The sequence below is a fragment of the Canis lupus genome, chromosome 17 (genome assembly GCF_048164855.1).
Source record: "Canis lupus baileyi chromosome 17, mCanLup2.hap1, whole genome shotgun sequence".
NCBI classification, from domain to species: domain Eukaryota; kingdom Metazoa; phylum Chordata; class Mammalia; order Carnivora; family Canidae; genus Canis; species Canis lupus.
The window spans coordinates 56939837-56955850 of record NC_132854.1 but is presented as its reverse complement, the minus strand read 5'-3'; the positions used below and the strand labels follow the sequence as shown (position 1 = coordinate 56955850).

Below are 16014 nucleotides of genomic sequence, written 5' to 3'. Positions count from 1 at the left end.
CAAACAGAGGATGTCTTGAAAGAAAGACATCATGAGCTATGTCTTCAATAAAGGATATGGTTTGGGAATATAACCTCCAACTGTAGCCCCCCAAACCCCAAATAATCATATAGTCAAGGCGAAAACAGTGTGCTTCCTATGCAAATGTAGCCACAAAATGCGGTTGCCTCAGTCCCCCATGCCCAGCCAGCTGCCACCCCTAGGGCAAGAAGAAGTTCTGGAATCCCCACTGGTTGGTAGACCATTTCAGGAAAGAAAATAGAACCAGAACTGGTACAGAGTAAAATGGAGAAATGAGCCTGTCCCTTCCAATTACTATTTATAGTGCACCTTCCCTCACGGGAAACCCAACATGCCACAGATACCACATCTCTCTGTGACCAGCATCCCTGAGCTATGATGGATGTGATAGGTAGGTCTTCTCTCCTGTGACTGCTTTCCTTTCCAAGGCCCAGGCCCCGAGGAGTCTCCCTTGCTGTGCGTCTGTACCATGGCAACTTAAGCTTAGATTAATAGTTAAGCCTCTGAAGTTTCACGGGTGCAAAAAAAAAAAAAAAAGGGACCTCTCTCATTCTAGCGGTGAGACACTGCAGTGTACCAAGCAAGCCACTGGGAAAAGACCCAGGTGGAAGCAGGCAGATCTTGAGAGCCCCTCAGATCACACTATGTGATTAGCTGAAAAATCAAGCTATGCATAATTCCATTCTAAATAGTTCAAGAGATCACATAAAGAAGAGAGAAAATACCACACGACTAGGTCAAAATTGAGAACATTGAGTGAGCACATGAAGACCAGGTCACAGAGACCTTGTAGGATGGGCTCAGTGGTTGCTAATGGCTTGAGCATTGGGGACACTGTAGTTCTTCATTTTGTAATATGATAAATGTGGTGCTTTGGGAAGGTGTGTGTAAGAGATTCTAGGGGAAGGAGAACTGACAACCTCTAGGTCTGGATTATGTGGGCATCTACTGCAAGCCAACTTTCCAGATAACATAACTATTTCTGCACACATGCTCTAGACCAGAGTCTCTGTAATGAGGTGTCACATGTGAGACTCATTCTCCAAGCTTTCAGGAAGAATCACTACAAAATATGTCCCTTTTAAAGCAAATGGAAGAAAGGATGTGATCCTTCAAAGATGAGGTTCAGTAATATGAGGCAAAGATTATTTTTTCTTTTTTTTTAGGATTTATTTACTTTGGGGGGCTGACAGGCAGAAAGAGAGGGAGAGAAAGAATTTCAAGTAGACTCCTCACTGAGCATGGAGCCCAAAGTGGGCTCAATCTCATGACCCCGAGATCATGACTTGATCCAAAGCTTAACTAACTGAGAGCATCCAGGCACCCTGGAATTTTTTTCCTTCTAAATAAACCTCTGTTAGTGAGTATGTGGCTAAAAGAAACCTTTCCAATGTTGATAAGTAGTGTAATACCTATCTATTTAAAAAGAGTCAGTGGATGACAAGGTGAATTGAAGAATTTGAAAAGTTTCTCTATGGCTTATGATTTCAACAGAAAAATGAGGCTCTGATAACTTACCATATCTTATCACTCAGATTCTATTTGGGCGTCATTACATATTGACATGGAAAAAAGATGGGACATGGACGTCAGTCTGCCTTGGGATGAAAGACATGGATGGGCTGCCAGTGTCACAGCGACAGCTGATAATCCATAGCCTACGAGTTAGAATTCAGTCCCTTTACCTTTCAAGAATGCAAGGTCATGATATGAAAGCACAAACTTCTGGGCTACAAAACCCAAAGGGAAAGGAATGAGGGTCTCAAGAGCAAGATACTGCCTTTCCAGGAATCTATGGTATGGCAGCTGGGCCACCAGCCTCGACGGTTCATAGCTGGTCATACTTCAGGGAGACTCTCTGAGCATTTCTTCTGAGCATCATCTATTGCCTGGGACAGAACCCAAGCTTTAAGCCTTTTTGGAGATTTAGTCATAACAGTCAAACCATTTAAACAAGGATATGTGGCTTTATACAATAACTTTACCCAACACATTTTTTTTTTCAGATAACTCATGCCCAAGTTGATGGAGAGGTGGAGGGCAGATTTCTTCCCCTCTCCATCATTTCTCCACTTGGCTTTGCTTTGGGAAGTCAGCCTGAGCTGATTGGAAAGTAATAGATGTGCTCAATAAAGGCAAAGGGAGCAGCTGTAAAACTACTCAATTAGCTTCATTTCAAAATAGACATTATTTAGTTATTTATTAGAGAGGGAGGGGAGCAAAGAAAAGGGAGAGAAAGAGAGAGAGAATCTAAAGCAGCTCAGAGCCAGACACAGGGCTAGATCTCACGCCCCCGAGATCCACGTGGCGCAAGATCTTGTGATCCTGAGATCACGACCTGAGTCAAAATCCAGGTGCTTAACTGACTGAGCCACCAGGCGCCCCTCAAAATAAAAAGACATTTTTACTATGCTTTTCACCCCACACATCCTAGGTTCTCAGCTCTAGTCGTTTATCAGTATCACCCAGGTATTCTTTTGTTTGAATAACAACGTTCTTGTGGGGCCTAAGCGTTAGCAATTATTTTTAAAGTACTAATATCCGAACCTCTGGGACTGGGGCTCATGCAATGTCATTTTTAAAAGCTCCCTAGGTGATGCTAATAGGCAGCCAAAGTTAAGAATAACTGTCATATAAAAAAGAAAGTTGGAGTTGATTATAAGGATTTTAGGTTTGGAATACCTGTCTGGCCTCAAAGAGTGAATAATGTCTCATCGGAGGAAATTTTGACTTTGAGATTAAGGAATGAAAAAAGAAAGAAAGTACAAAGATGCAGAAAATCATCAGAGTGTGTGTGCGTGTGTGTGTGTGTGTGTGTGTGTGTGTGTGTTCTGTACCTAGGACATTGATATAACTTAGTGTTTATTAACTACCTTGGGGGCTGGAACATTTTTGCTAATCTGATGAAAGCTCGGTCTTTAAAAAAATGTACATATATGGAAATTTCAGGAACATCACACACTTCCTGACACCCATGTCAAGGACCTCTGGTATAGTCATAAACTTTTTAAACTACTTTTATAAATAAGCAGGTAAAAAAAAAATCATCTAAAAGAAATGAGAGACCTAAGAGGGAGTCTTGATTTTGCCCCTAAAGGGTTGTGTGAATCTAAATAAATCATCTAAGCTTGCTCCCTCCAGCTTTTTCACAAAGTGAAATTTTTATCCACCCATAGAACAAGGTGGGTAATGTTTTTACAATTTTGTGAAAAACAAAAGATGGAAAGTCAATGAATATATGGGAAAGTACTTTGAGAACTTAAGATTTATTATTAGGGATGTGAAGAATTAATCTAAGAAAAAAAAGAATTGATCTAAGATGAAACATAGAATTTCTTGAGTAACAGACAGGTTTATCTGGCTCTCACTTATATGGACACCGGGCTGTCAGAAAACTATAGCTTAAAAAAAAAAAGAAGAAGAAGACCATAGCTTATAAGGAATTTAGAAATGCTGGAGCTTTACACTTTGTATTAGAAGGTTGAGTCCCAGGCCCAGTTCCGTGTCTGCTCAGCCTCTCTCCCCCTGCAGTGTGGTGACCGCCCTACAGAACTCACTCATGGTGCTTTCTGTCAAGCTGCCAGTAAATCCATTCTTGTAACTTGAAACGATCAGTGTGAGTCAAAATACAAAGGAAAGAGTGATTTCAGAAGAAAATGAAAGCTATGAACAAAAATTCAGGCTTTTTCATGGGAGCCCTGAAATATCTGCTTCCTCCCCCCCGCCCAAACTCCCATAAAAGCTGAGGCCCTGAGGACTCCTACTGTCCCATTCCCTACCACAGGACCACCACCTCATCAGGCAACCTTTTTATTTCCCAAGGAAATGCTGTCTCGGGAGCATATTCAGTCCCAAGATACTAAACTGTAAAAATGTAGGGTTGAGGATGAAGCTTATCCTTCACAGCCCGTGCTTCAGAGCGAAGGCCATTCACCAGACTGTGGTCACAGGTTAACCATAGGTGCAAACTTGGTGTGCCAGGGAAGCAGAGCTACCCTCTGAGGAGGACCCAGCCCCAGCCTACAGCTCCTGGGTGCCAGTGTTCCCCACTCATTTCACTGGCCGAGTCCCAAAGAAAAGAAATGAAAATGTGCATGGAGGCACCAATACTGACAGTGAATCTTCCTGGCTATTTACCATCCATTCCTCAGGAAGATACATTAAACAAAATGCAGAGTCACGTAGTTTGAGCTACTGTCTGTTGGTTCAAAAATGCTTTATATGCAGAAATTTCAAGTGAGAGGAGATGTCAGGTCTCCAAAAGCAGCTATTATCAAACAAAGCAGCCAGAAAATTAATGCACTGCAGATGGCTGTGACCGCAACCTTGGAGAGGAGCCAGCGTCTTCATCTCTCTCTCGGTCGGAGAGTGGTTTTCAACCTCGTGTCATACCCACAGAGCCTCCTAAATGTTCTCGTTCTTTGATGTGAAATTCTTTCCCTTCTTTTTACAGAATATTGCTTTAACTGTCTAGTTATTCTTCTAGAAATCCTTGCTGACCCATCACCAGGAGGGAGGCACTGAGAAAGAGTGGCATATGACAGGTTTTGTGAGGTTTTTTTTTTTTTTAATGTCAGGACATTTTTTGTTATGTGTTAAGAGGAAAGGGCCATTTAAGGAAGGCATCAGCTTGCTTCTCCTCCTCCAAATCAAGGACTCCCTTCTAGACAGCCTGCTTGGGCCTTCTTGCCATATCCATTTTTTTTTTTAATTTAAAAAATGTTTATTTATCTTTTTCAGACAGTAAATATTCTTAGCTTTGCCATAGTCTGTTACAAGTACTCAACTCTGCCATTATAGCAAGAAAGCCTCCATAGACAATGTGCAAACAAGGGCGTGGCAGTTTTCCAATAAAACAGTGTTTACTGGGTACTTGGTCTCCTAAGCCTGTGTTATCTACACTTTTCCAAATTCTTTGTGAATTCCTAACTTAGAGCAGTGTCAACAACAAGCTTGTTGGATGTGTGCTGGGGTGTCCCATTCTCAAGGAAGGGGAGAAGCAGCAGAAAGGGAGCTTTGGGCAAGCTGATCCTGTTGCCACATCTCGGCCATGAAGGGTCGTGGGCAAGTCATTCATTCCCTTGAGCCTTTGCTTCCTTATTGGAAAAGTGGGAAGATGCCATATCCATTTTAAAGGGGCTCTTTGTCCCTGGCGGCTGAAAGAGGGAATCTCTACTTCAGTAAGAAGGCTCCATCATCCCCATCTATCCCTGGCCACAGAAGTTGAGCCATTCTGGAGAGGTGGGAGTGTGAGTGTGAGTGTGAGTGTGTGTTTGTGTGTGTGTGTGTGTGTGCGTGCTCCCAACCAACGACACTCCTCTGATTTCCAGATGATTCAAGAATTTGGTGTGGGTTTCTTTTTTTTTAAGATTTTATTTATTTACTCAAAAGAGACCCAGAGAGAGAGAGAGGCAGAGACACAGGCCACCCAGGTGTCCCCCAGAAAACTCTTCATCGTAAAAGTTAAGAAATGGTTCCCAAGAATATTTTGTTTTCCAAGTGTTTGAACATGTATCTGTGAAAGGTGTTTCCTCTACCCATCTAGAAGGTCTTTGTTCCACAGTGTAGTTGTTCACTGATGAGAATGGAAGCTTTGGAGTGAGACAGGACTGGATTTGAATTTTGGTCCTGGCCCTGTGCTCCTGGGTTGGGTTGCTTCATCCCCATACTTCCTCATCTATCCTCTATCATCTATAGGGTTGGCACCAACAGACCTCCACGGATGTGGGGAGGCTAAGATGAATCAGATAATGCAAAGCACCTAGGACAGTGCTTAGTCCAGAGTGGATGTCCCGCCAATGGTAGATAAACATGGGAGTAGCCTTCTCCACAGAATTATTCAAATTGAAGACCTTAACTTGATTTCATTTTATTTTGTCTTAAACCAAGAGAAGTCAAAGAGTTTTGGCTCTTGGCTACATTTTAGTAATGATGTAATTATTAGCTTCTGCCAGGGTGACAAAGGGCCTCAATCAATTTTAATTCTGTACAGCCAGAACTGTTGATCGCTCTTCTAACGTGATGAATTACAGCCACTACTATTAGTCATGATGTCCGTAAACAGAATATCAGCTGTGTGACAAAGGTGTATTATTTTGTCATCACGTTCTTAGGGGTGCATTCTCCTAATGCAAGAGAAGTCACTACCTTGAGAGTCTTTTGCCCTATTTGTTTGCAACCTGGTGATTTATGTAAGTGGCAGTTCTGGAGGTATTGCTTAAAACACCAAGTTCTTGGGATGTCTGGGGAGCTCAGTGGTTGAGCATCTGCCTTGGGCTCAGGGCATGACCCAGGGGGTCTTGGCATCAAGCCTCACATTGGGCTCCTGGCAGGGAGCCTGCTTCTCCCTCTGCCTTGTCTCTGCCTCTCTCTCTCTCTCTGGGTCTCTCATGAATAAATATATAAAATCTTAAAAAAAAAAAAAAAAAGAGAGTGTTCTGAAGCCTACATAAAACTGGTGTGTATCCAGAGTCTGAGAGGATATTCCTTTTGCATCCTTGTTCTTCCATCCCTTCCTGGCCCACAGCATGTTACCAACAACACTCCAGGGACAGAAAGGAATAAAGGAGATAGAGTCATTAACCACACTAAGGGTCCTTAAGACCAGCTGTGACGTCATTTATCTCCACCTTCCAAGGAGGCTGACCCATGGCCTAGCATGGACAAGTGACAAATACTATTATTTACGTCTGTGAGGATCATGGCAAATGTCACGGAGAAAGATTTGAGCTAAACATTACATTAACTTGAGCTAATGTCCCCCTCCTTGCAAGGGCAGCCAACATGAGGTGATACGCAGTTAGGACGGTCAGGTCCATGGTTGGATGGAGCAGTAGGCACAAATTAGATGATAGAGCGTCAAGGGAAGCTCTTCCGGATGGATGACAAGACTCAAGCTAGCGGTAGCTCCCAACTCTGGAATGAACTTGTGTTCTTGGCTACACTGTGACCACCTACCAGACTCTGAAGGGTGGTCAGAATCAGTGTGCAGGACGCTCCCTGCAGTCCAGCTCTGAGGGAGGGATTGGAAAGAAACTCCACTCCGACTTTCTCCCGGGGTGCCCCTGTGGCGTCTACCCTTTCACAAAAGAAGCAATCCTAGGGATCCCTGGGTGGCGCAGCGGTTTGGCGCCTGCCTTTGGCCCAGGGCGCGATCCTGGAGACCCGGGATCGAATCCCACGTCGGGCTCCCGGTGCATGGAGCCTGCTTCTCCCTCTGCCTATGTCTCTGCCTCTCTCTCTCTGTGTGTGACTATTATAAAAAAAATAAAAAAATAAAAAAAAAGAAGCAATCCTAAACTAAATTACACAAAGTAGTCATTGGATTCAAATTTCCTCTCCTTCCTCATCTCCCTGATTTTTTTTCCTTTATGGCAATCACATGATTGCCAGGAGAGGAAGATACTCCCACTGCCCCCAAACTGCACAATGGTGGTGGAGGCCCATGGAATCTCCCTTAAATAAGGTCCTACGTCATGGGGGATAATTTAGCAGGATTAGAGGCCAAGTGTTCCTTTTACTCACTTTGTTCCCTCCTCTGCCTCACCTCTGTCCCTAAGGGAGCTGCATGGGTTCTCCAAATTTCAGTGATAGAACAACTGACCATGGGCTCTTGCTCCCACGTCTTCTCTCATCTTGTACCATTTGTCAATAAAAGAAGAGTTCATGGCTGCTTATTATATGTATTCCACCCTTATGAACATTCTACTACTAAAAATATGCAATGATTTTTATGGGACATTTGGAAATCTGAACACCGATTCTATAATAATATTAAGGAAATATTAAATTTCTATTTAGGAGTAGGAATGATGTTGTGATGATATGAGGTTTTCTAAAGAATGTGTAGCTTTTATATCTACATAAGAAAATATTAGGATCCCTGGGTGGCTCAGCGGTTGAGTGTCTGCCTTCCACCCAGGGTGTGATCCTGGAGTTCCCGGATCGAGTCCCACATCGGGCTCCCTGGATGGTGCCTGCTTCTCCCTCTGCCTGTGTCTCTGCCTCTCTCGGTGTGTCTCTCCTGGATAAATCAATAAAATCTTAAAAAAAAAAAAAAGAAAGAAAATATTTACAGGTTGGATGACATGATGTCTGGGATTTGTTTCAAAGTAACATAGGAGGGGTTGAAACAAGATTGTCCTTGAGCTCCTTATTGTTGAAGCTGGTTGATGGGTTTACTGTGCTAGGTTTGTTTTCATTTTTCAGTGGGTTGTTTTTTTGTTTGTTTGTTTCTGCATATGTTAGAACTTTTTGATAGTAAAAAATTTTTTAAAAAAAGAATCAGGAAAAAAAATAAAAAATAAAAATTAAAAAATAAAAAAAGAATCAGGGACACTTGGGTGACTCAGCGGTTGAGCACCTGCCTTTGACCCAGGGCGTGATCCTGGAGTCCCGGGACTGAGTCCCAAATCGGGCTCCCTGAAGGGAGCCTGCTTCTCCCTCTGACTGTGTCTCTGCCCCTATCTCTGTGTCTCTCATGAATAAATAAATGGAATCTTTAAAAATAAAGAATTTAAAGCATCAAATTTATTATTTATTAAAAATATTTATTTTTATTAAAAATAAATATTTATTTATTATTTATTTAAAAATAAAAAACAAAATATAATTGGTGTTACTTCAAATTCACATTAGAAAATCATTTTTTCTAAGAATATTTTTAAAATATGTGCAATTTTCTATTAACTATAGAGAACAAACTGAGGGTTGAAGGTGGGAGGAGGTGAGTGGGGGATGAGTTAAATGGGGGATGAGCATTAAGGAAGGCACTCGTTGGGATGAGCACTGGGTGGTGTATGCAAGTGATGAATCACTAAATTCTAATCCTGAAACCAATATTATGTTGTATGTTAACTAACTAGAATTTAGATAAAAATCCAAAAAATAAACAAATAAATTAATAAAAATCTGAGACAAAAGAATTAATTAATTAATTATGTACAATTTTCCCAATTGGATGTTAAACAGAATAGGAAGATCTAAATCTGCACATAAAACACTGCCCATACGTATATATTTACATGTGTGCATGGAAACAGAAGAAGAAACTACATAACACGTTAATTATAATTCCCCTGGCTGGCAACAATCCGTATTATTATTCTCTATTCATTGTTACTTTCTATTTTTCAAACTTTCTGAAAAGAAAAGATGTTTATAATTTTATGAGGATATTTTTATGAACTAATGAAATAATGTTAGGAGAAAAATAGCTACAGAACTGTGTATGAAACCCAAGTATATAATGTGTGTGAATGCTGTGTGTGTGTGTGTGTGTGTGTGTGTGTTTATCTAAAATAAATAGCATCCGATTGTGAATGGTGATTATCTCTGGATGGCAGCTTCACTGGTCATTTTTATTTTTGTGTGACTCCATGTATTTTCTTCAGTTAATAAGTGTAACATTGTAATCAGAAAAAATGCAAAATTGAAAAATTTATGAGTTAGATTTATTGTACTATTTTATTGTATTTTTTTTGAAGATTTTATTTATTTATTCATGAGAGACACAGAGAGAGAGAGAGGAACAGACACAGGCAAAGGAAGAAGCAGGCTCCATGCAGGGAGCCTGACATGGGACTCGATCCCAGGTCTCCAGGATCACGCCTTGGGCTGAAGGCGGCACTAAACTGCTGAGCCACCTGGGCTGCCCATTATTGTACTTTTTAAAAAGATTTATTTATTTATTTATTTATTTATTTATTTATTTATTTATTGTAGAGAGAGACAGTGCATGTGAGCAGCGGGGGGAGGTAAGGCTGGGGAGAGAGAGAGAGAAGGAAAGAAGCAGATTCCCTGCTGAGGGTGGAGCCTGACAGGGCAGGGCGCTGGATCTCACAACCCTGAGGTCATGACCTGAACCAAAACAAAGAGTTGGACGCTAAACCAACTGAGCCACCCAGGCGCCCCCCTGTACTTATAAGTAAAGGACTATCTCTATAGGCCAAGGTAACGTACAAGTACGGGAAACCATACGTTGTATGTAGCTTATATTTTATATAAGTGTGTATATACTACAACTATATGTAACGAATGTCACTACAGATAACTATATATTAAATTTATATAAGAACCACATAATATCTGTAAGTTCAAGAGAATTTTAAATTCTCACTGCAAGTATATGTTGAGCTTTTAGACCACGTCGAAATAGAATCCAGTGCGCAGCCACCGTTGTGTAGCAGTGCTCCCCCATAGACAGCCCCTCAATACTCATGTGCTCTTCTCTATTCAACTCCAGGTATATCTATGCCAATACCAGTTTTCGGGCTACAGGATGATTCCAAGGTCTTTAAGGAAGGGAGCTGCCTACTTGCCGACGATAACTTTGTCCTGATCGGCTCTTTCGTGTCGTTCTTCATTCCCTTAACCATCATGGTGATCACCTACTTTCTAACTATCAAGTCGCTCCAGAAAGAAGCCACCTTGTGTGTGAGTGATCCTGGCACACGGGCCAAGCTAGCGTCTTTCAGCTTCCTCCCTCAGAGCTCCCTGTCTTCGGAAAAGCTCTTCCAACGATCAATCCACAGGGAGCCAGGGTCCTACGGCAGGAGGACTATGCAGTCCATCAGCAATGAGCAGAAAGCTTGCAAGGTGCTGGGCATTGTCTTCTTCCTGTTTGTGGTGATGTGGTGCCCATTCTTCATCACGAACATAATGGCCGTCATCTGCAAAGAGTCCTGCAACGAGGATATCATTGGAGCCCTGCTCAACGTGTTTGTCTGGATCGGTTACCTCTCCTCGGCGGTCAACCCACTGGTATACACACTGTTCAACAAGACCTACAGGTCGGCCTTCTCCCGGTATATTCAGTGTCAGTACAAGGAAAATAAAAAACCATTGCAGTTAATTTTAGTGAACACTATACCGGCCTTGGCCTACAAATCTAGTCAACTCCAAATGGGACAAAAAAAGAATTCAAAGAAAGATGCCAAGAGCACAGATAATGACTACAGCATGGTTGCTCTAGGAAAACAACATTCAGAAGACGCTCCTACAGACAATATTAACACAGTGAATGAAAAGGTTAGCTGTGTGTGATAGACCAGTTGCCATAGCAACGACAGAGGGCACACTGGGCAAATTTTCACCTATCTGGGGGGAAAAAAATAAAGAAAATAGGGAGACTGGAAAAAAAAAAAAGCCAGTCTAGTAGAACCAACAATAATATTTATATGCCTCATTTTATTCTGTCAATGGAAAAAAAAAAGCAGGGTTAAATGACACAAAACGTGCACTTCAAAAATGTCCTGACAGCATTTCGGCTGTGAGCTTTACAATACTTGTTTTTAACATTGTAAATGATAGGTCTTTAAAATAATTAGCTTTTATTGTATAATTATAATGAGGCCACAAATAATTCTAAATTACCTTCTATTTCAAGTGGAAACCTTGCTACCATGTTGTTAATTGATGGCATGAGTTGGTTGCCTACTGCTGTAAATAACAATCGCTATACGTAGTGAAAACTGGTTGACTACAATGACCTCTTAAAGAAAAATCCTCTTTGAAACTTACTATGCTATATGTTTTGAACAACAATAAAAAAAAAAGACACTAAGGACAGTGTTACGAAATCGTATTGCTAAGAGCATTCAACGAAATACTTGACGACTTTTTCATCCCTGCTTTTTCATAGATGTCATTTGGAAATACCCAACAAAGTTGCTGGCATTTGCTGCACTTCGAGTTAATTCTTCTCAGAAGTGAAAAAGTTTCAAAGTGTTATTTAATTATTTAATCACTACTGCTGCTTTCTCTTCTACTACTTGTACTTTATGCTCAATCTCCAGCGTGGTCTTGTTTAGTGTTTGTTCTACTAAGTAAACTATCAAAAAGGATAATTTAACATCACCAAATATGTTTCTGGAAACTGCTTCTCCTCAACAGCACCATAGCGGTGTTTTGTAACTCGCTCCCTGATGACTGCACCGTGCATGCCCCCCTTTGAGCAGTAAGCAGTATTGATGTCACTGTGTCAAGATTGAGGAATAAACTCAGGTTTTTGGCTACTGACAGCGGTAGAGTCTTGGGATGTCTCTGTAAAAATGCACGTGGCTTTCCTGTGTGCACCCGTCAGGTAAATTGATGCTCTCAGATCAATCAATCTATATTCTCTACTAAAACTGTTCAATTTTGGTCTCACAATCATCCACTGGGTGTATACTATCTGTGAAGAAATGTCCTAGGTACCAAGGATCTAAAAATAATTGCAGCAAGATCCCTGCCTTTAAAGAAAATGGCCTATTTGGAGTGGTCCTTGTCAAAAATATTAATCAGCAGACATTCTGAGAATTGGTACTCAACTGTTTTCTTCTTACCTGGTTCAGAAAAAAAAGGCTTGTTTGGACTCAGAGGGCGGTTTTCTCCGTAGGTTTCCCTATTGGTTGCCAAGGAATACCGACCAAAGGAGCAAGGCGGGGAATACTACAGGAGGTCAAAGTTTGCAATTAGTCTAGAAATACACACCTCAGCCTGGACCCAACCTATCCCTACCAAAATTTTAAGGAAAATTTTTGTTTCACTTCCCTAAACACTAATTATTACTCACTGACCCTGGACTCCCTAATAAAAAAAAAAATTTTTTAAAGCAGTAATATAATGTTTCATAGAAAAGTTTGCTAAAGAGAGAAAGATTAACAGCAGTTAATTCACCTTGATATCACTCTAGATTAACCTTTCTGAAACAGATGTTAGATGAGATGCGATTACAATACTGAAGCATTTCCATTAAATGAAAAACTTTTTTTGAAAAAAAAAAAGAAAAACTTTTTTTGCTCTAAGCCACTTGAAAAAAATTTTTTGCTCTAAACCACTTGAAAAATATTACAGCTTTGAAAACTGAAGAACATGGGCCAGGCCACTGCGTAATTTGGAAATGCATTGAGTCTCTCCAACAGTGCCCTTCTGGCCACATGGGAAGGTATGTATTTCAAAGCTCGAAATTACAGTAAGCCACTTCTATCCAGGCTGTATTTGAACTGACCCACTTTAATGATCGTACGAACAGATAAAAATGCACATGATTCCAAAGCTCTGCTCCCATGTATTTGCCATAGTTTATAACTGCCCAGCTCATTAAGTATCAGAGAAAAGATCACAGATTTTTACCCCCGGATACTCAATCTTGACCAGAATGAACATAAATACTGCCTGACAGACGTCTTTTGACTACAGATATATTACAAATGTGTGTGCTTTTTCTTTCCACGGGTATCTATCGAGTGTATATAGACAAACATGTATCTGTGTATATGTACAGACACGCTCTCATGCACTTTATTCGATATTTATATATTTATATGGAGAAAAAGCAAGAGTCGTTGAGGCAAACACTCAGTATATAGATATACACGTTTGCATGTCTGTATCCCGTCAACTACAATGTGAATTCATGTTCTAAATGTGTCTCTGACCTTCCACTGCTGTCAAAGCGGATTAAGATGTAACAGAAGCATCGGCTCTTTAAATAAACTGGAAGTTCACCTCAATTTTGTGGCAAGACTTTCACCCCATTCTGTGAGGGTGGTGAAAACAGTGGTCCTTATATATAGCTGAGTGACCCTGAATGAAATGGTACTTTGGACCCCCTTTCTCAGTCTGGGGACTTTCTGACCACTGAGGCTTTTAAAAATACACCTCTCACCCCAGTGACACGCAGTGCGTGAAGGATCTGTGGATCTGTGGTCAAAGGACTCACTCCTGATCCATAGTGTTCTTAAAATACAATGAGCGACAGGACCCTACTTTACGTTGAATGGTAGATTCTTCTATATTTAAAGAAAGGAATTAAATGCCATATAGTTAGGGGGAAACACTCAATTGAGACAATACTTCATCCACTTGGCCGCAGCGCCACCTCATGGTCAAATCCAACGAAGAGCTGCTGTAGCCAAATCCAACCAAGTTCCTGCCCTGCTTTCCGCAGAGGGTGCTTCTCCCATTTGTGCACCAATGAAACATATTTATAAAGTGTTAAGTTATTCTGTGCCATATATCAGAAATGCAGTGATGGTTATTCTGTGTAATGGTTTTCATCGAGGTGATTCTAAAAGACTTCAAGAAAGAATGAATGAGTATAAATAAAGTCTCCTCAAAAATCAATGCAGTTTGAATGAGTATAAATAAAGTCTCCTCAAAAATCAAATGGTTCCTCAAAAATCAATAGTTTTGTCCACTAAAGGGAGTCACCCAAAGCTTCCACTCCTCCGACTGGGAGCTTATGTGTCACCGAGGTGTTTTAAGAGTACGAGGCCTGTGCTTCTGAAGGTCAATGACTGAACTAGGATCTACCTGGTTGAGTCTGATTTATGCTGGTGATCCAGTTGGCGGTTACCTGCAGCAGACAGATGCTCTCCACATTTGGTCACTGTATCTGGTTCTCCAGAGCCTAGAAACATGGAGAAAAAAAAAGAAAGAAACTTGGAGAGCCAGCACTGCACCCCCAACACATGCACACAGGTACTGGTGGGTATGTATGTCCAGGTGCACCCCAAGACATGGACAGGTGCATTCACACAGATGTCACACCCATCTTCACGGAGATAATTAAAATAAACCAAGAAAACACACGGTATCCTTGAATAAACTGAAAAGCTGCCCTGAGTCATCCTTCCATATCTAAATGTAGGAAAAGTTTGGGAAACAGGGACAGTAGGTATCTCTTCCAGGGGTTTATAGCTCCATGTATGGGCTACCTACCATGTGCCAGAATTAAGCCAGTTGCTTTGCTTGCTCTACCTATGGAATCTTCACAACAATCCTATAAGTAGCTATTATTATTTCTTAGTTTTCATAGGTAAAGAAACTGAGATTCAGAACAGTTAGTAACATGTTCAAGGTCACACAGCTAGGGGGAAAAAAAAGGTGGCAAGTTCCAGCCTGGGTCATCTGATTCTGAAGCATAAATTCTTGCCCCGACCCAGCGTGGCACAGGAGAACAAACACAGAATTCAGAACCAAAAGATGCAAATTGGCATCTCAGCTTTGCCCCACACTGGTTATATAACTGGGGACAAATCATTTAATAGCCCTGGGCCTCAATTTCATTGTCTCTAAAAATGGAGCTTCTAGTACCTGTCCAGGCTAACTGTCATTTAAATGAGGTCATGGCTGTGGCCGAGCATGATAACCTGTAAAGCACTTTGTAAATGTCATAACTGTATTGTTATTGGAAAGAAAAAAACCCAAAGCCGGTACATATTATTAGCCACCAGGGCAAATTCCAGATAAAACTGTAGGATGGTCAATATTATTATTCAACAGCTTCTACTATCCTTCTTGTAAACATTCTCATTTTTAAAAAACTTTTAGCTTCTGCTCTGTCCTCACCATGATGCAGACTTCCTTTCATGAAATATTCCTTTTTTTCTTGCTTACATCAAAACTTACCCATTCTGTGACCCATTCCATCACGTTGCTCGTCTCTGCTAGAGCACTAATAAGTCGTTCAAGCTGACAAACCGTTGCCTATCACTGAGGTCCCTTTAGCTGTCTGCATTGATCATAACCCAAAAGGTAAAAGTGTTAGAGCCAGGAAGTCAAGTGAGAAAGAAATTTAGGGACAAGAAGTATTCTCCTGGCATCACCCAAATGACCCACAGAAAAACAAATACCTTCAGAAACTTCATAATGTGTATAAACTTTTCTAACTTAACATTAAATTTTAACCCACAATCATAATGATGATTTTGAAGAAAGCATCTGTGATTTTTAAGATTTCACTCTGAGCTGCGAACAAACAACTAAGCTTATCTCAAGTTCTACATTCAGTAGACATTTGCCCCCATTGAATATGCAGTAAGACAAAACTTGGTTATTTTTTTTATTATTTTTGCAGGTGGTTTGCAAAATCAAATGGTTCCTTGCTTTCCCTTAATGACATACACCCCAATCTTAGCTCTGTTCTTCCCTTTTGATATTTAATAACGGTATGCCCACTTGAGCCAACACATTACGGGAAGTTTTCACACCCGACTGGAACCTCAGGAT

General features: G+C 40.9%; 1 protein-coding gene across 4 annotated transcripts in view; it reads left to right on the top strand.

The window, feature by feature from the left end:
* Positions 1-14127, top strand: part of HTR2A (5-hydroxytryptamine receptor 2A) — a 60367-nt gene extending 46240 nt beyond the window's left edge. For all 4 annotated transcript variants that reach the window (XM_072783087.1, XM_072783088.1, XM_072783089.1 and 1 more), the window contains exon 3: positions 10265-14127. In XM_072783087.1, coding sequence (XP_072639188.1) covers positions 10265-11064 — 800 coding nt within the window. In that variant the 3' untranslated portion in view covers positions 11065-14127. The remainder of the gene's footprint in view (positions 1-10264) is intronic.
* The last annotated feature ends 1887 nt before the right edge of the window (positions 14128-16014 follow it).